Source organism: Zerene cesonia, chromosome 12 (assembly GCF_012273895.1).
Source record: "Zerene cesonia ecotype Mississippi chromosome 12, Zerene_cesonia_1.1, whole genome shotgun sequence".
In the NCBI taxonomy this organism is placed as follows: Eukaryota; Metazoa; Arthropoda; class Insecta; order Lepidoptera; family Pieridae; genus Zerene; species Zerene cesonia.
The window spans coordinates 6,216,734-6,238,762 of NC_052113.1; the positions used below are offsets into that span (position 1 = coordinate 6,216,734).

The window sequence follows — 22,029 nt, forward strand, 5'->3', positions numbered from 1 at the left end:
GTCTAGTGGAGCGTGGTGCATGAGAAAACTTTTCACCTCGCTATGTCGCAATTCAAAGTATTTGAGAAATTTAATTTGTTGCAATTTAAACTTTCGTGATTATGAATTTTTGAATGTTGTAAAGACATTAATCTTTAGAAATTATAAAATATAGATTCAATTATTTTAAGCAGATAATAATTAGCTTTATGAGTAGACGTTATTAACCAAAATGCTTAAGAGATTAAAAATTAAAAAGAAAAATCGTTTAATGTTAAATGAATATAGTTCATATATTTACTATAAAAGAATATTCGTTGGAACAACTGTCGCGTAAATTGATTGATGAATTCGTATCATATCACGCAGTATTATTGAGGCAATTAAATATTTATATTTCATTGGAACAATATATTTAATAAAGCGGAGTTAATTGATTCAGGATAATACGTGAAGTGGCACAGCGATCCGATAACCACATCAATGTAAATGCGTTTTTAATTACCACGACTTCAATGTGAGCGTAATTTGAATCAGAAGTCAGAGCTTAATGATTCATCCGAGTATTTAAATAGAACAATTAAAAGCGGTCAAGCGTTCATTGTGTAAACACTTTTTCGTCCGCTGCTGTTGCCGTGAGCTGTAAATTTGCATTTCACAGTCTTCCATTATGGTGTAGGAGATGGTAACACTTAACGTAAAGAGCTTGGGATTATTAAAGTAAAAATATTTTTCATGATGCATTGCAAATGTGTGCCGTATCTTAAATAATGTAGTTTTAAGAGTAAATTTAGATTCCTATGCTTTGGGGATTATTTGTCGTTGCTCATTTACTAACTCCTGCGCTGTGAAATACTTATGTCAATTGATTTTTATGATGCAATACAAAATATTTGTTTCTAAATAATACAAAATTTTACGCCACTATATTAAGTTAACATACTTTGAAGACCAAAGAAAAATACCTTTAAATATGATAAACCATTAAGATATTTAAGATTTAAATAATTTTCAAAATATTAAAAATTTCCATTCAATTGTGAATCATGATAATAGAAATTATTATTACTGCAACTCATTGCACTGAATATGATTTATACCTAGAGACTGTTTATGTAAAATATTTAAATATTAAATGTTTTTTCAATAACCAGAGACCTTCTTGTAAAATAATCTTCTTTCAGGATTTATGTTAAGTAAATTTCTGAAAGAATAACAAGATTTCTATAAAACATTGAATAAAAGATATTCTTTATGTTTATTTAAGTTAAAAATGACTTAGATTGTTTCACAGATGATACTCGCATTGTGAGTTATATTTATAGGATGAGGTGAATTTCATTTGCTTTATTTAACACGATAACAATTTGCAGTCATGGAGAAAACAATGTTCATTTTCAATTTGTATTCGAATTTTTGATTTTGTTTCTTTGTTGAAGCTTTTGTAATCGTGTCTTTCATGGTATTTCAATTTAGGCTCTTATAAACGAAATATTATCTTTATAATTATTACAATTTTATAAGCATATACCTAATTATTCGATTTCATGTACGGATAGGAAATAATAATTTGGTACTTGTAATTTGCATCGTTTATGTTATCGTTTATGTTTTTAAATTCGAAATACAATGTTAGCTCTATAAACATTGTACATTAAAAAGAGTGAGAAATAGACAAGGTAATAAAACATTTCAATAAAACTTTGGTTGACTTCGAAGAGTTCAGATTCAGAAACAATAGTAGAGGTTAAAATATTGGAAAGGCTTACATCGTAGGCAAACATTTTGATTGGGCTCTGCATGCAGCAGTTCACTTCAAATATGAAATCGAATTTTAGACGATATAGGTAGGTATCCGTGTGAGTAGCAGCTTCTAGGTGCGCTTTATCCCGTATTCCAAGATTTTTTGAATGTTAACACATTCAAAAAATTTTGATCTTGATCTCGAAGTGACTTTATAATATGCAGTTATTTTATAACTACCTAATATTGTAAATGTAGGGCTATTGTTTTTAAATGTTAGAATTTTTGAACGGCCGGTAACAAATATTAGGCCAAAATGAATGAAAACTTATTTCATGAAATAAGTAGGGAAGACGCGAATACTAATAATTCTGTATATTATTATGTAGTTCTCTGGTCAACGGTTAAAGGTAAAAGTTAACCTTATATCTGAACATACCTATCTTTTCATTTGAGAAATTGTGTAATCCTGTTTGATATTTTGTTTTGTAATTTATTATTATTCATTGTAATTTATAAAAAAATTGTAAGGACATAAATATTTTACATTACTTTAAAGAACTATGTATTAAATATTACCATATATAGCAGATTCTATTAGATTTTGGAGTGAAACCTTTATCCTCTAAAATCTACGGGACTACAGACGAGTCCGGTCCAAATTAAAAGTGATTAAGTTCTTAAATCATTTTATCACTAATTTATGTGCGAGTATAATATGAGTGGAATATTAAACTATAGTCCTCTGTGGTTCAAATTAGTCAGTGTTAAATTGATTATAATTTATTGTTTTGATTTGTTATTTCATTAATTATTTTTAACAGGCAAGGCAATACTCTTTGTTAGCATAATATAGTAAACTGTATTTATTTGAAATTAAATAATGCTATACAGTTTAAAAGCGCTCTAATCATTTAGTTATATATACCTATTTATATACGAGTGTATTAAAAAGAACTTGTATGTTTCTCTTAATATTTATTAAGTGATGATCTAAAATATATATCCTGCCTACCGTTTATGTTAACAATGAGAAAAGACATAACAATATTCTGAAAGCAAGGTTAATTCAATTAGAAACGGCGAAGTAAATCTTCTCGTAAATATGGAAGTGTCAAAATTTATAATTAAATAAAATAGGCGAAAGCTTTCTCTTTAATTATAGCAGCTGCTTTCTTTCCTTATCGCAATTTTATTACAATGACAATACGCAAGAGCTCGCCTATTAAATTATTTGTGTGAGATAACCGGAGGGCGGCAGCGGCTTAAGGCGAATTATTTATACTGTACAAAAAAAACCTTTTCCGTTAAATGGCCTCTTATAGTTGTTTACTTATGCGTCTAAGGGATAATAAATCATAATGCTGTAAGCATACTGATGAGCGCGCTTGTACCTAATTCATACGCCTCATACTTGGGCTTGAGGACCCTTTGACAGCATCTTAATACGCGTAAAGTCTCATATAAATCCTGATCCTAAAATATGCTCTTTTTATATTTTATTTCTTTTTTTAATGTATCGTATGCTTTTATGAGCAACGTTTATACATCGTCAAGATATCTCTTTAAAACTATTTTCCCGACCATTGATCTGAAATAAATCATTTAATCCACCTGATGAAAAACAGAAGCGTATCAAGACAATGCACATCTGATGTGCCATTAAATCGTCCGATTTTGTTCGCAGGAGTGGGTTCGGGTAAATTAAGCAAATTAAGAGCTGTAGCGTGAGGGAGCAATTACATTGCGATTGGCCCAACAAGCGACTAGCTAGATATCTAGACCGTATCCAGTTGTATAATTTCATCATAGGTTTTTACATTTACTCGTCTAATTAGTATTAGACAGTCTTTAAAATATTCCGCAAACCATTTCCTTGTAAAGTTTGACCAACTATCTGACATTATTTGTATTGGCAAGACATCAAAACTTTATTAAACGTAGTTACCACGCGCATGTAAATAAAATGTAGAAAACATATTAACCCAGAATAAAAAATATTAATAGCCATAAAAACATAGCAGTCGCCGTTCATTACGGATATCGTAAACCTGTTGAAAAACGAAAATGAACTGAAACCGCATGTAAAAGGAAAAGCAACGAAATGACACGTTATCAAATAAAACAGCTGTAATGCAGGCGCGTGGGCGGGCGGTACAGCCGAGCCTATCGACTCGCCAACGCGCGTGCACTCACTCACCTCAAGGTCACCCACCAGCGCCGCCGGACCGACCGAGCCCTACACACAGACCCATAACCCTCCGTCAAATTCTTATTAGTTACATGCTACCAAAAGTGAGTGGATACTTCCGAAATTTTCCCGGGAGGGGGCGTCGGCGCCCAAACCATCCCTGAGAAAACTGACGGACGTCACTGCTCCTCGACGCCTTTTATAGCGAGAGGAGGGGCGGGGCGGGGCCGCGAGTTGCGCCGTCGATTCGCGACTCGATAAATAAATTAATTAAAAGTGCAAGTGAGTGATCGCCGCGTGCAGTCCCGTGAAGTCGTCTAGAGCTTCTCTTTAATTGGAGTTTCAGGTTCGCCGGACGTAAGCCTGCATTTAATGGCTATATGAAAATATGCTTAATTGACTTTCAGCTTGCGATCTCCATTCATGTATACTTATAAACAACGCCACGGTGAAATCTGTGAAATGGATTGAGATTTGACGGTCTCTAGATCTTAGCCGTCTCAAAGGGAGTCAATTAGTAAGAACGGCAATTGCACCTTTGGCACAATGATACTGTAACGAATTTACAGCTGTACGAGGAAAATCTTCTTCGGAAGTACGGCTCCATTAAAACGCTTTCAAGGTTTTTTCGAAAATAATGGTAATTGATTACTTTAAGTTAAGAAATAATGTTGTTAAACGACGAGAGAATATATTTAAATTCAATTTCAACTTTGTTGACGACTTTAAATCAGAAGTCAGACGTAAACTTTACATTTTATTTCTACATAACTATTTACTACTATTATTTACTTATTTGAAAAGTTTATTTAAGATACACAAAACAGAAAGAGAATGATACTAGACTTCAATTACACTAACCACTTACAAGAAATACCCACATTTCTGATACTTAATTGGGGTGCGGATGAACAATTAAAGTGAAGAAAAGTAATTTTACAGATTAGATTGAGTAATGAAGATATTTGCGGACATAATATATCTACGTATACGTAGCTGCTATAAATCATCGGAAAAATAGTGTTTTCAGGTCACATAAGAGATAAATCTAATAAAGTTCTAAGAAACACTATATTGAAGCTGGGTTCTACGGTTGCTTTGACGTTTAAATTAAAGAATCTCGCGAGATATCGTTATCTACAGGAATTGCACTTATCACGCTTATTTCTTGTGACTTCTGAGAAGTGCAGTACACGTAGTAGTCGAGTTTCAACTCGCATCTTATAAGAACATACGCATAAGCAGATCGCTTTTATGTTGATTTTCGAATATTTTTGTGTACTTCTACAATTTATCTCATATCTAATTTATGGTGGTTATCTTAAAAATATACTATGTGTTAAAGAAATGCATGCACGCATTACTGATGAAATGATGACACTGAAATCGAATAGTTTGGGTTTTATTATATTTTGAATAAAAGATTACACGAAAAAATGCACATTCAAAAATAAATAAAATATGGAATTACCAATTACTGTAAGTGTAGGAGTATAATTATCTATTTTGTTTAATGTGTGAAAAAGATGAAATCTGCAAACTGCAAATCTTTAAATTTAAATGTTAGACATAATACTCAGTATTACATATAAGATTTAGATAATAAATAATGATAAAAAGTATTAAAATGCTTATTTGGTAGGAAAATGTGCTGTAGGTATATATTATATTTTTAAAAAAGTCGACAGGTTACATAAAAGCAAAGTAACAACGGCCACCCATAAGCATTTACTTAGGTCACGTGTCGCCCAACCCCATAAGGTTTGCAGTGAGAAAGTAATAGGGAAAATAAAACTGTTTGACAAACAACTTTTCTTTTACCTTAAAGTTAGTCAAAATACAAAAAAAAATTGAACATTGAAATGGAATCCTTTCCAAATACAATTTCGTTTCAGTAACTACACATTCTTTTAATAAACAAGATGTCGAAAATGATTTTAAATTACGTGAATTTATCTTATTAATAGAATTGATTGCAACTTTTTGAGCAAAACTATTCAAATAAATGCACACAATGCACAATACTGATACTGTCCAAGAGCGCTACAAGTTAATCATGCAGATGCAATCCGATGAATTGATTTACAAATAAAGAGCTACTTAAAATCTATATTGTTGTTTAGTAGCTCATATTTATAACTTTAATATGGTCATAGTACAAATTTTTGTTAGATAATTGATAAGAATTCACATAATTCGACTATCAATGTGTAGACATATGTTGAGAAATCAAAGCTCACGTAAGTATACTAAATTTTAATTCACAATATATACATGCAACTGGTTTATACCAGTGTACTGACCCTCCGCATGCTTGAATGAAGCAAGCAATCTTTGTGTAAATTTATTCATTGAGTTCGCAACATATGTTTTTGTATATGCACGAATATGTTATAAGGAACAATTTATTTAGGTTTCTGTATAAATTTAAAAAATTTTAATATGAGAAAATAATTTTTAATGTTTACTTTTTAATTTTGCAGCCAGGTTTTTAGTTTCCTCCTTGGTGGGTGAACATTAAAAATGTGGATTTTTTTTATATTTATTTGTCATTTGACAGATCTGATCACAAAATCACGTAGAATTTTAACAAATAAAAGGAAGGTATTGCTAAATCACCTCTAAAACCGAACGCTAAATTTCGCAGTAGGTGCTTTAATAAAAAAAATCCTTCATTACTTCGAGGGTTTTAATTTTAAGTTCACGATAAGATACGTATATTCACATTAATCTGTTGTTGAGTACCCATGAAAAGGATAAAGTGGTTTAATTTAGTAACACCACCCGTCCTTTCTATATTTCTGGCCTAATTCGTATTTGCATCACACCACTATTTTTATTAAACATGCGAAAGTTAATGCTACTTAAAGCATAATAGGTTTTGTGTAATCAAAAGACTAAGATGCGAATGACAAAAAAAATATAATTGGAAAGAAGTATCAAACTATTTTACGATTGCTAAAATGGATATATTTTTCATTTAGTTAAGAGTATCGTTAAAAGTACTATAAGTATTTTATATTTTGTAACGACGATGAATACATACAAAATTGTATTTTATTTACACTTTTATCGAGACAGTCCTAATAGGGTTTCGCACTAATCAGACAATCAATACGTTGATATATGAAACGTATGGGGCGGCCGTTGAACTCTTGAAGTGTGGTCATGTTGTATCCACTATTAGTGTAATATATTGAGACAGTTCGTTTCTTGAGGAGGAAGCATTTTACTTATTATTTATAATCGGTATCTCGACGTTTGTAATAGATTCAAACATACCTAGCGCTATTTTTAATATAATAATACAGAAACGGGTAAAATCTGAAAATTTTGACAAAAAAATATTTTTAGAAAATAATGGATTTAACGGATATTTCGATACAGTTATTTTATTTCGATACAGTTAATTAAAATTAATTTTTTCGTTGAGTAAAAACCAAAATTAAGCCGCCCGAACAGGGACTTGAACCCTGGACCCTTGGATTAAAAGTCCAATGCTCTACCGACTGAGCTATCCGGGCTATGGGGAAAGCATTGAAATGAACATTCAAAGCCGCATTGGTACTTATGTCGTTTATACATTTTTTATCCGTGGTTTAGTTCATATAAGTGACAATCTGAATTTTAATTACGTAGGTATTTTTTATAAAAATATTGATAAATATCAGTAAATTCATCAGACTATTAGTTTTACAAAACTACAAAATAGTTAAAAAGATTTAATAATTTACAACAAATTAAACTTGTTATTCTTTATTTAATTGTGACGTATTATATATATATATATATATATGCGTATGTTTCGTTTAATACATTTTATAGGCATATTACATTGTAAAAATAAAGATCCAACCAACTTTAGGATCTAAGATTGTTGAAAGATTTTAAGCCGTGCAGCCACTTAACGCACAGTTAACTTTTACGATTTCTGTTTAAATGTAACGATATTCTTTAAGTGCAATTATATTATGCAGGATGCTCATAGAGATAGTTTGTATCAATGTTTCTCTTCAATGACACTTTTAAAGCCTTAAAACAATTTTATGACGATCAAATACATTAATAATAATATATATAAATATTTTTTGAAGATTAAAAGTAAAGGTGGATCTTTATTGATAAGATTCGGGGGTATTTTAATATATTATAGAAATCATTTCAGTGCTCAAACATATATATAAATAAAACTCAAAAAACTAGATAACTTTATCATTATCAACTATAAATGTTGTAACTAGCTATTGACCATGGCTGAGCTCGCATGGTCGAAAAAGATAAAAGCTGTTATGTATTTCTCATTTTCATATTTAATTTCGGAGGGGTTATTAAGCGCATCATGATGGATTTTCCGATAGGAATGACATGTTTCCCCGCGGTAAAATGTAGCCTTCGTCGCAGGTTACTCTCTAGCCTCCGTTGCGATACGAAAGAGGCACAAGTAAACAAATACACTTTCGCATTTACATCATTAGTGAGGATTAATATTTTTGAAGAAATAGCTTCTAATAAAAGTCTAGTTGAGTTATAAATGTTTGAGTTTATTTAATCTATATTTATAATTAGTGAACTAATAGTTTAATAGGTTACTGGATGATATCATTAGGTATGCATATAACTCCTTAATGCGAGTATCATCACCGATAACAAGAAGTCAATCATAATAAAGGTATGTAAATTGAACATACTATAGTTGAGTACCTATAACTGTAAGACCGTATTTGTCTGTCCTTGTAATGATGGTTTCCACGCGCACGCCATCGCGTGGGGGCACAAAGAGCGATGTACTGTGGAATGGGTATTGAAATGTCAACCCAATTCCTAAGCGCTGGGGTAGCGGGTAGCGTGTATTAAAATGTCCTAACAGCTTATAACTTATACGTGAAAATGTCCGAGTGAATTTAATAGGGATTAGGGAGCCCATTTTTTACAAAAGCTAGTTTGAATTATATCCGCCTTTTTCTATAACTACGTACATATCTACGTATACGTACGTAACTTCAGTATTAAAAAAGCCATTTCTATTAACAATTAATATTACAAATAGTTTATTTTATCAAAATGATGATGATGATGATCAAGTTGAACTTCTGAACGAAGTATTTAATATATTTAGGTACATACCTATGTGTGAGATATGCCATTCTATTTAAACCATGTCCATAGCCCTGTTATATATAAATCAATTGTTAAAACTTCAATTCGAATCTCCATAATATTATTTCTCCATACGGATTCGCGTGGCGATGACAGCGCCGCGCGCGGCGGGATACGAAACGGGCACGTCACTAAGTTGTCACTGACATCGTGAAAACAATACCGTTATAATATCAGTTACTATTGTGTCCGATGTTCCCGACACAAAGCTTGTTTACATTTCATAACGCTCAGTGTTGCGAATAATTACACTAATACGAAAATAATAATTATTTTTTATTACGTTGAGCGTTATGTTTTTTTTATTGTTCTTATATTAAGAATTCTTTGCAAGATCAATGATGAAAACATTATTGCAAGATGAAAAAGCTCGTGGTTGATTGTTATTTTATTTGGAAACTATAAGATCCACAGTTTGAACGCCCTCAGGTTAAAAAATTTACCAAATGATATAGTAAGAGATGTAAAAATAAAGATGTATTTGCCTTAAGTACTATGAACTGAAAGAAACTTCTATGGAGCAGAATAAATACAACAGCGTAAAAAAACAAACAAAAAAGCAAGAAAATAATACTCGCTGACACGCTTTTCCGGCGCCGCATTCTCATAAACTGACCACGAGATGGCGCTGTTCGTTTTATTGCTCGTTTGCACAACAAGCTGTAATGGAAGACTACAATATTGACAGACCATTAATTCGACAGGAAATTGTGCTGAAGTTGCGATTTGTGCAGGTGATTCCGAACTTTTCAAATAAGCCGCACGTTCTGCAGTTTCCAGTTCAAACAACTAACCAACGAATTTCTCTTTTCGGTATACCAATACCATCATGGAAAATAAGGATGGAATACCAAATGTTTGAGTTGCCTTTCCAGGATTTAGAATTAAACCAAATACATAGGTAGGTTATTAAAGATAAAAAATGTTGACAACGTTACATGTTATTTGTTGGTACAAAATATTAAAAAGACACCCAACTGCCCACTACCCACGCTTTGTAGTACTAGGGTGGACATATTCTTTTAATTAAGCCACGCGGAAAGCGTCGTAACTTTTACGAGGTCCGTGATTTAACTATTATTTGTCATCAATTTTATGAGGCCCTGAAGCAAATACTGGACAGAAGGAAATAAAATAAGACCATTCACAGAGCTGTTCGTTCTAATATAATACGATTTTAATGCTTATTACGCGATATGTTTTCATTTTATGTTAAAAGAACTGTATTATAATATTATTGCATAAGTTATCTATTTTAATATTTCATAGAAATTGAACTTATTTAAAAGTAAAAAAAAGATTATATTTACCTTTACATCAAATAATCACATTACATAAACATGGCAGTAAGTCTATTATATTAATTTTGTAAATAATTATTTAAAATAAGAAATATTTCATAAAAAAAAACTAATGGTCCGCCTAGGCTCTACCCGTATTTATTCCATATTCTTATATGGATCCATCCTTTCTTTTAACTTTCCTTGTGTCTTAACATAAACGTTTAAAAAATTTGCCGAGTTGGTGGAGCCGTTCTCTAGATTTACGCTTAGCAACACATTTGGCGATTTAAACACACTAGCGCCATCGTGTGTTGTAAGTTGTAAATTCATTGTTAAACAAGCGCCATCTGTCTTTTTTACCGTCAATTTAAAAGTTCATTCTAGAGAGCGCTTTAACAGATTACACAATTTATTTGTAATACTGACACCAAAAGATAGATGTCGCTAGTAAAAGAATTTTTTAATAATAATATGGCTACGATGATGTTTTTTATTTTTTACTTATTACTTACCTCCATGTTAAATTTGTGTGTTTCCACTTTTCCCCTTGAACAGCAAACCTTTTCTTTCTCCCACCATTTTCGTAGTTTTCGGGTTCACGGTCAGGCCTCCCGCATCGTTTCTTCTTCATTAACTCTTTTGTTTCATGATCGATTTCTCCTGTCACAGGAATACCGCCAAATTCCTAAAAAAAAACAAATTTTATAATCATCATTATAGCACAATCCTAACTAAATTAACATATTCAAAAGTGAATTTTTTTTATTATTTCCTTTTTCCTCAATGCATCATTGATTCGGTATTTTCCCTCACAATTTTTGCCTAAAAACCCATTTATTTACATTATTAACAATATGAGAAATGGTATACCTATGTCGGATCTAGAAGAATTATAATGTTTCGCTTTACAGATGCACCTTGGCAATGACAATAATTAATAGATAAACCTCTTTGAGTAAAATTGTTAGTATTAAATTTTATTGCGACCGATATCACTATATTTTTATTTTTTTAGCCTATACTGTTCGACTGCAAGATTAGCTTTAGCTCAGCATCTCTACATCCCTCCACTACTATGCTTACACTTACGTAGTACGAACGTAATGCCATGTGATAAGACAGCCACAATCTATCTCTTCTATTCATTCAATATATTTATCCATTAATACATTTTTTTGTCTTTTTAAGACAAAAGTTTGCTTTCTCTATTTATAAATATACGTTAAGAGCTTACTTGAAGTGTTTTAATTGCAATCCTAAATTCATCTTCGTAAGAATGCGAGACATCTCCCATCAAGAGGTTACCGACTTCTGGTTGCCCTTTCTTCAAATAGCCAAATTGTTCTAGGTAGCTCCTCTGAAAAAAGAAACAAAACACAACTCAGTATTAAATCTTAATACGGTGAAGGGGTTTTAGTTTATATAATATATAATCCGAAACGGCTTGACCGATTTTGATGAAATTTTTTGTGCTTATCCGGTATCTATGAGAATCGGCTAACATATATTTTTCATACCCCTAAATGATAAGAGTAAGGCAGAACAGCGTTTGCCGGGTGCAGCTAGTAATATATAATAATTTCATGATGCCCTTGTGTGAAAATAATTAGGACCCTACTTAGATATATCTAGACAGGAAAACATCTTGCTGGGAGCTTTAAATGAAAATCTTTTATTCGATTCACAATTATAGCCGCAAGGAAAGACAATAAGGATTTTTCATTATTCTATTATTAATTCTAAGTACATGTGCTCCTATTCAAATACAAAATAATAAAACTTAAAAACAATGTTACTGAAACGTAGCTTAGATATTTGACACATAAAAATATCTATAGTTGTAAAAGAACCTTACTTCTGATTTATTTTCATTAACATTTTTCACAATCTGGTAATGGTAATATGGTGTTGTGACTTATACGATAAAGATGAGTTCATGAATGAATAGTTAAATTAAGCATCAAACTAAACAAAGTAATCCTTTTAACAAAACACCATTGTCTGGCCATCCTGCTCATTGAAGACCTTTATGGGAGGACAATGCTTCTAACGACTGTCTTTGTACCATCTACAGCTGTAGAGTGTAGATTATCTTTCACTTCATGTTATAATGTTGACATCTGTGTGTAAACAAGGATTTGAATTCGTATATTTTAAATTATGCTCGAAGTTGATTAATTATTAAAACAGTTACAATAGTCCATCCAGCCGTAAAGATATACTGAATTTGAATGTTTCTTCGTTTAATTTTACCTAAAAATTTGATTTATTTATATTTACTGAATTTCATTGATTCGAAGTTGAATTATGGTTTACTTAAAGAGTGAGAAATTTTACTACAAAATTATTAACAAGACGTAGTTTCCAATAGAAATTATATTTTAAAGCGAGTCGGTACCATTTTTGTAGAAAAAAAATGTACGTAGCAACTTAGCAGTAACATATTCTGAAGGCTAATATTAATCACTAACGATATTCTTTTTTAGTTGTTTAAGTTTTAAATTCAGCAAAAACTAATTTTGCTTAATTCTAGAACAGTTTCATGGTAGAAAACGTTTTCAGAACTCAGAACGATGGATATAAAGTTTGCCTAACACCAAGTAGCCGACTTATAACGAAAACTTAGTGAGTAACCTTCATTATTCACCCCCTGAGATATCTCCAGCATTGTTTACTTTAGATGCCGTCTGTTTGAGACAAGTTAAACACCTGAGCAAATTACAATGGAACATTATCTGTTACTTGCTATATCCTGTTATTTTATATGCAAGGAATTAAATCATCTTGAGTACAGGTAACTAATTATTTTTATCTGATATCATATAGCTTAATATACTCAATGAAAGTACAATATGAAAAAAAAAAAACAATATTGTTGTATTTGAGATTTCGCGCCCATTTCGAGTTTCTTAAAAAAAAAGAGGTATTTATGAAGAAATCTTGATACATAATATCTATAATAGTGAAGTGTGTTTAAAATTGCGCAATTATCTGTTACTTAAGCAACTTCTTTAATTATTTAATTCCATATTTTTGGAATCTTTAATTCCATGAGACATGATTTACTATTTTATATAAATAACCAGCAGTTCATTATTTTTTGATAAAGGGGTTATAAATTATAAATATCCTCCCTTTATCAAAAGATTTGAAAGGACACCATATTTGAAACCACGCATAATTATAAATAAATTATAAATAACTTGCTTATTTCATACAATAAACCCACAGTATCTTTTTTGACCTACTGGTAAAGCCACGGGGAAATTTGAATGTCCAATTATTATTGTGTCTTGTTAATAATTAATATGTAGGGGAATACAAAATAAAATTTTGTTGAATAAAATTATCCTGTTGTCTTTCATTACTACATATTTAATTTCTAATTATAAATGTCGCATTATGGGTAAAAATATAGTAGGTCTTGCTTACATATTGGAAACGTATACATTCAAAGTAATATGCTTACATGTTTATAAAAATATATCGGAATAATCTTCTCACATGTTATACTACTAATTCCTGCTTTGTACTAGTGTTTCCACAAAATAAAGTTTTAGAAATTTTACCTATAGAAATTTCACTTTAATTGACTGATAGTAAAACTTCGTTAGGTCAACAAACTTCAGGTGTAATAAATATGTCGGTCGACGAATGAACCCATAAAGCAATGCAAAAAAGTGAATAATTAGGTTAACACCATTATCGATCGCTGAAATCAGAACATCCTTAATTGATAGGCAATCATTCTGACATTTAATGTCCCATCCCGTCTTTAGGTTACAGATTGTCAAATTATTTAATTAACTGAATGAATTCGGCATATAGACCTAGTTAAATAATTGTAAATGTTCTTTTAGTACTAACTACTTACTTTGTTGTTGAATAAGTTTATTATATTTTCTTACGTTTGATTTTACGCGTGTATTATACATTTAGAAATTAAAGACTTTTTTACGGAATAAAAACGCGATTTATTCATTATATTATTAACCCGACGTTTCAGTCAGTCTCCCCGTGACCACGCTCGCTGCAGTGTTCGAAACGTCGGGGTAATAATACAATGAATAAAACGCGTTTAAAATCTGTTAAAAGTCTTTAATGTCTAATCTATTCTATATCGCTAAAAAGTCAATATTCAGTAATTCGATCAAAATGTTGAAAATCGGGGCGTTGATCTGATTATGCAATTTATGTATTTAATTCTATTACAAGGACTCCAAAATGTAAATCAATTCGAATCCGCGTTCCGTTAATCTATATTCGATTGAATCGCGTGATTTGACATCGGAATAAACAAAAACCGCGTTCTAATGGGGACCAAGCAAATCGAGGACAATAAGTACATTGAATCACTGCCAAGCGTCGCGTGATGAACCCTTATTTGTCCTTTAATTAATTGACGAATCTCATTAGCTCGAACTACTTTCCGGTAATTTTCTGTACGGTAAGTAGAACGACATGTTGATGAGCCATTTCCATAAATGCCTGGGTATTTCTTAAACTATTTTGATATAAATCAAAGCATAGCATAAAACGAACATAGATTATGTAGTATAAGGATTGGCAAAGCAATATTTCAAAGTGATAGACGCAGCACGGTGGCCTGAATTTCACCAAGAAACCTAAAACGATGACTCAAGTTAGGGTTGAAAACAGGAATAGATAAAGGGATCCCATTCTCCTACAATAAAAATATTCTGTGAGCTGTAATTTAATAAAATATACACGAATATTTAATTAGAATGACGAGGATCGAGTTCAGTTAAAAATCCTGTCTTACATTAATTGATTCTCATAGTAGGTAAGATTAATATATATTACTCTCAATATATATAAAGCAGAAAACTCAATAGAACAATAAATTGAGCTTATTTTACACCACAAACATTTGATTTAAAGAACCAAATATCTAAAGAGATTGCATTGGTGTGACAAGACAATGCGCTTTTAAATAAATCACACCTACATGAAAATAAATTTTGCTTTGCTGCATTTTATATTGTTGCTCTATTGGGTTATCGAAATGGGTTATAGAAAATAAAATACCATAAACATAATGAGATTGAAATAGAATTGGTACAGTTATTGAAATACGATGCTTTTGAAATTTAAATGGGACCACACGTTAGGCACCAGCTTTCAAATGAAAAAAGACTTATCAACATCGATTCATCTAGTCGAAAGTTCTAAAGTAAGAAACTAAAAAAAAGCAGTCGAATTGAGAACCTCTCTCTTATTTGAAGACGGTTTGAAAGACAATCTAATAGTTACAATTTATGTGAAGATTTGCTTAATTTTTTCAAAAATTATTTCATTATTAGAAAGTTACATCTTTACCGGAGGTCCATCCGTTCGTAAATCAGCTTCGCAAAGGTATGGAAACTTGTAAAGGATTTTTAACTCCAATATGTAGATATGTTTATGGTATATAAATCATAATCTAATTAAGCCTCGCTATAACATGCAGTCGCAGCTGCACTATGTTGACGTATGCTGTCATTTGACGAAGCCCTTGTGTGATGTACAAGGGCTTTGGCCCTAATTGGTGAAATGTGGTATTATTAAACCATTAAGTTGAATGCTGACTTTTTGTATTAAATCTTGACTGGTGTTTATTTATTCTTGTCATTTTTGGAATATGTAAAAGAACTTAAATAAAATCTTTTAGCAGAGTTCAAATATTTAGTTCTCAACGTTACTCTGCCTTCTTAACCTAGGTTATTACCTGTATCCTGGAATGTAATGAAGTAGTTAACGTTCAAGTTATATTTTTTTGTATGTATGCATAAGATGAGAATATTTATGAGGTCCACTGTATTTAAAGATGTTTCACGTTACAAAGTCTAACCTTTAGAGCTTTTTGTCACATTGCAAAAAATATAGTAGGTATAGAAATCATTTATACAAAATTGAAAAAAAAAATTGCAGTTTTGATGTTACCATTTACATGGTCATTTACAATGAAACGTTTAAATGGTTTCATAAACAGTGATGAACAACACGAACCAACCCGAAAAAGAGGTTGTTTACGAATGTAGGACCAAAAGTTTAATAGCTTAATGTATAGGTACAATCATTTCTAGACTGATATTCGGAAGCTTTGATAAAATTGGAATTACGCTGACACACCTTAAATATAGTGCTTTGGACGCTATATTCTGCAGGTAGATCAAATATAGTATTTTATTGACTTTTAACGTTGTACTAGTACAGTATTATGTTATCTGTGCTCATACTATTTATGCCTGTGTCCCTGTTAATAATCTACATTTTCTATAATATAATATAATTAAATCATCTACATATTTAACATCGCTTTTAATCCACTAATTGTAACGCCAGACATAACGCAATTATTCCAGGAATTATTAAAGACAGCCATATTAAATTAATCGGTTAGTGAGTCAGCGGTACCTAGTTTTTGCAAGCCCTAATGGCGGGTATTAGGTCAATACATGTTCGAACATCTGTTTAGTAATTAATAACAATGAGAACTTCGTGGGAGCGGTAATAAAAGCTTGATATTGCTCATTCATATTTGGTGTTTTATGAAATCAAATATTGTTTTATAACGTGTAGATAATTTATTTCTTATAATATAAGAATGGAATGTGTTTCCATGATTTATTTATTTTACCCGAGACGTTTTGAAAAAATGTCAAGCATAAATTAAATATTTAATACAGAGTTTTCATGTATACAAAGTATTTACCTATACTGTAATAGAATATAAGGGAAACGCGCTTCAAAACCATTCATTTTCTTAAGCTATGTAATAATAATAATCTATACAACTATCTATATTGAACAACTTCATGAATATTTAATAAGCACTTCCCGGCACCGGAATTGGTGCGACAAATTAAAAGCATATCGTTTAGATCTTATAGCGACAACAATACTAAACTAGGCGTTAATTCGACAGACAATAGGGGTTTATTTAAAATTCTAATCTGTCAAGGACTAATCAATTTTAGATTAGTTAATTATTAACACACTTTATTTCAATTATTGGCTTAAAGTTAAATTTTTAAACAGAAATTTGATGATCCAAGTAAACTTATAAGAAAAAATAAAATATAACACGTGATTGTCATGTTTACGCAAAGTATCACGCTTGCAAAATATATTTTTCATAATACATTGAGAAATAGACAATTAAAAAGGGAGTTTTATAAGTACATTAACAACATTTACTTTAAATACAACGGGTGACTTCGTAAAAGAGGTTTGTTTTAAACCGATAAAATGTTCTTAACAACAGGGAAAGTAGACTTAATACAATTTGATCTCGACATATTGCATAATATGCGATGCCATACAATGAAGATTTATATACAGTGCTCAATGACAACAAAGAGTAAGTTATTACCACAGATAATATAATAATAGTATTATAGTATAAACTAGTATAGACTACGCTTATTACATAACATATAGATAATATTGTAATAGTTATTGAAAGAAAGAATCTCTGAAGTACTATTATAATTTATCCATTTTCCTCAGTTGGTAAGTAGTGCGGTTATCTAAAAGCTAAGCACGGATCCAGCTTTATTTTAAATACACAGCAGGTATCGTTTCTTCGAAGTCTATGCTCTATGCGTGAGAAAAAGGCATCTATAATTAGAAAAACTTTAGTACGCTTCTAAGCGACGTTCTTCAGCGGACTCGACTTAAATGTTTTTTCATATAAATATTTGATTGTTGGTTTATTTTTGTTGCTATATTTTGTCTTATATGTAAATTATTCATTAATAAGCTAATAACGAAACCTTATTGCGGCTCAAACATTAAAAAAATCACATCTATACAAACTTTCGGATACTAATGACTTATTTTTTAACTGTTTTAAAAAATTAAAATCCAAATAGCATATTTGCATTTAATTGTCATAGCGTTAAGTATTTACTTATTATATAAGTATTTACTTGTGTATTTACACAAAGGCCATTCATTTAACAGAAAAACATCGTACATACTAACCATCTAAAATAACAGATTTTGTGAAATTCCTTTGAATTAAGTCGACAAGTTTTATTTTTAGAAAACATTTGAATGAAATGCACATAAAAATACTTGACTTTCTAAGTAGTTGGGAAATGGTAAAAAATTCACAAACTTCAGAATATATTCCTGGTACTGCAATATCGTTTTCTTAAGAAAAACACTTATAAAGTAACAACGCAAAGTAGTTTTAAGGTGAAAATCCTGTGGAGATTTTCTTCAAGAAATACGAGACTGGGGTTAAGATTACGAGCAAAAGTAAATATTATGATAGATACGGTAGTATGAAGTAAAAAATACAGCGACTAAATGAGTATACAAATTGAGTATTTACGTTTTATTTAAACGGTTCTCATACGTAGCGATTATCTAAAAACTAAATATAAAAATTACGAGTATCTTTGTAGGTATATTTTATTATTATAGGAACAGAATACTTTAGTTTTCGAATATACATACAATACATGTTTTAATTACAATTTTCATATAACCTTCATCCATTTTTTCAATAAAAATATGCACAGGAAACAAAATCGCAAAATAGCTTCTGTTAAGATGATTCTTACAACAATTAATCACTTAAAAGAATTTCTATAAAAATAACCAAGACTTCCGACGAATTATACCTACTTGTACGCAGAAACGCAATCAAGTCTAGAATTACTCTAGACATTCTGTAAATTAATCTCGAGATCTGATCTTAAATGTTCGCAGCACGCAAACATATTTACTCCTTATATTTTTTTAAGATCGGAAGTATGGAGTTACAAACTTAAAACCTGATAAGATTCATTAACCTTACGTTGTCGTTAAGGCATGCGTTGAATTATAGTATATGCATTCTGATTACTTTATTACATTATGCGCATAAATGGATATTATGAGATGGATATAATTAAATTTATAATTTGGTTGTACATCTATATGAAAAGAAACAACTAAAAACTGTCTATGACTCGCGTCGCATCTAATCAAAGATAAACAAATGTGTACAGATAAGTGGATGATCTTTTAATTTCTTGCCAGACCGAGACGTGTATATAAACAGATGGTTGCCTGTTTAGTTGATTAAGATCATATTTCCAGGTTACATATACACATTATATATAAATATATATATATATATATTGAATATAAATTTATACAGCTAAATGAAGTAAACAGTCAACCTATGAAATAAATGTATTCTAAATAGATTTAAGTACTCATTAAAAATCTCAATAACTGGAATATATTAATAAATGGACTATATTAAATCGTAAGTTATAATCTTTATAGCTATCGGATGTTGATAAAACGTGTAATGTGAGGTCCTTTGGTAGTTAAAAAATAAGTGGTAAAACAATCATACTCTTTCGAATTGAAGCTGTTATTATTAGTTATTTTTAGTCATGTAAGAAATAAGAGTCCTAATATTAGTAATACATATTTATTCAAATACATACTTATTTATGGTTTAGTTGGCCAAAACTCTGTACTATCTTAAAGTAGTGAAGTCGCAGATTAAACCAATATTCCAAAAAACGAAAGAGGCGTTCAATTCGTAGCGTGCTTTTTGTATAAATTTTTAAGATCGTTTGATAAATAAAAACAATTGCAACCATCCCAAAATACCTCATTGTTTACATAAAAATGTACGGACGGATTCATAAAAATGAATCCGTTTCACACAATTAATTGAAATGAAAATCGAGATGCATCTTTCTCAATTGTCTTTTCTAGTAAAGGTTTCGAAACATTCAAGCAATTTCAGTGAATTACAAAGAAACCATTAGAAAATCGAGCTCACAGTGATGTAGAGTGCCATGCCCTTTAATTAGAGGCCTTTGGCCTGGACATTGATAAGCTATCCTTTTATTTCACACCAAAGACACGCAATGTCTAAAAAACCTCATTACATTATACGTTCTATTTTATACCAACAATATTTTCCATTATTATAATGATATGTAGCGTAGGTGGACTTGTAATAAGATTGAAAGTAAGCATAAACATGACTTGCAGCCAACATTATTTCCCAAGAGATAAAATTGCGAATCAAGCCTTTATTTGATCCAATATACATATTACGATTTAAAATTTTGAATATGATTGATTTTAATTTACGAACGGGATACTCGACTCGAGTCTCAATAGACCTTATTGCAAATATACAATTTTCAATATTCTTTGGATTTGTTAAATAACTTATATTTACAAGTTATAAATATCTACATAAATTGTTTAAAAACTAATTCATATAAATACATAATTAATGTATGTTTTTTTTTTTTTGTAAACAAAATGCAATTTAAAATCAAACCGTGTCTAATAAAAAGTAAACATTACTCGGGTTCGTTAAGAGTCAAGAGTGGACAGGAATGGTGACGCATCACAGCAGTGGTTTTACTTTATCAGGAACATGCCCACCCTTATAGGGTTAAGTCGCAGGAACGGACCTCACAGAACCTTCCTTATTTTATTTTTACGATGCTACAGATTGTTAAATAGAGTCTTCTTTGTGCCCTGTTGATAACCTTTCCACATTCTCGAACGAGGTAGGCGAGTATTAGGCGTCGATTCTTGCAATATGATGCACTTACGTAAAGTAGGCGATTAAGCTGGCAAAGTGTATTGTGTAAAGCATTTAAATTTTACGCGATTCTACTTAGATTTAAATTGTTTATAATGGATTTTAAATATTATCATTAGGCGATTGCAATTTATTTTGTGACTAACAGTCTGAATGGCTGAAGCGTATGAAGAAAAGGAAAATAATGAAGAAATCGTGTATCTAATCCAATTTATGATGCCTATCCCAAATATGGAGCCTTCTAATAGCTCAGAATGATCGACATATTCCTGCACTCGTAAATATTCCTAAAGAATTTTAATTAGCACGTCATTAACATACGTACACTAAACACGAGATACGCAGCAATATGCATTTTTAGAGAGACCCCGTTAAATGAACGTTTCGTCACACTGTACAGTTTCTATTACAAGTGATTTATTTCATACAGAAAATTTAATTTGTATATTATTAACCATGGGCTAAAAACACGCCTACGGGAGAAGGTACGATGTGTGTTAATAAAAGTTTAAAACTATTTATGCATGAATTTATATATAAGTCCACGTATTTAGAGGTATATAATTTAATTATTTTTTCACTACACAAACTTTTTATAGCCATTATAAAGGTCTTTATAATTGTAAATTAATAAAATCGTTTAGCTCCATTAAAAGAAATTTCATTAAAATGTATCCAGAGTAAATTCGAGTCCAAAAAAATTTAATTAATTCAACAGCGCTCCTCAACATACCGAACAATTTTATATATCTTTCAATTAGATACGCTTGATTGATTCAAGAAAGAATATGTATTAAGATAAAATTCAGATACATTAAACTTTATAATCTAAATAAAGCATATTTTTTTATAGACCTCGGTTTTGAATTTACAAATTCTACTTACTAAAAATATCCAAAACAAAATTTGTATATATTTAAGAAATTAAAACGAAAAATCTACAACACACATGTAGGTTCTTTAAAATCTTATCATAAGGAACGATGACACATAACTTCGCCATAAAAATTAGGTCGCGAAGACATTCGTCTTTATAATATGAAGATGTGTCAATGACCGCGTGCAAATCATATGATTTAGGATGCTGCGAACAA

The 22,029-nt window shown here is 30.7% G+C and overlaps 1 protein-coding gene and 1 non-coding gene across 2 annotated transcripts in view; both read right to left on the bottom strand.

The window, feature by feature from the left end:
* The window catches only part of LOC119830965 (matrix metalloproteinase-2-like), a 117,730-nt gene that overhangs the window by 63,546 nt on the left and 32,155 nt on the right, over nt 1-22,029 (bottom strand). Inside the window, exons 3-4 of the mRNA XM_038354158.1 lie at nt 11,588-11,710; nt 10,866-11,038 (exon numbers count right to left, since the gene is read on the bottom strand). Coding sequence (XP_038210086.1) covers nt 10,866-11,038; nt 11,588-11,710 — 296 coding nt within the window. The remainder of the gene's footprint in view (nt 1-10,865; nt 11,039-11,587; nt 11,711-22,029) is intronic.
* Nucleotides 7,365-7,437, bottom strand: Trnak-uuu. Its single transcript has one exon. It is a non-coding gene; the product is annotated as a tRNA-Lys (tRNA).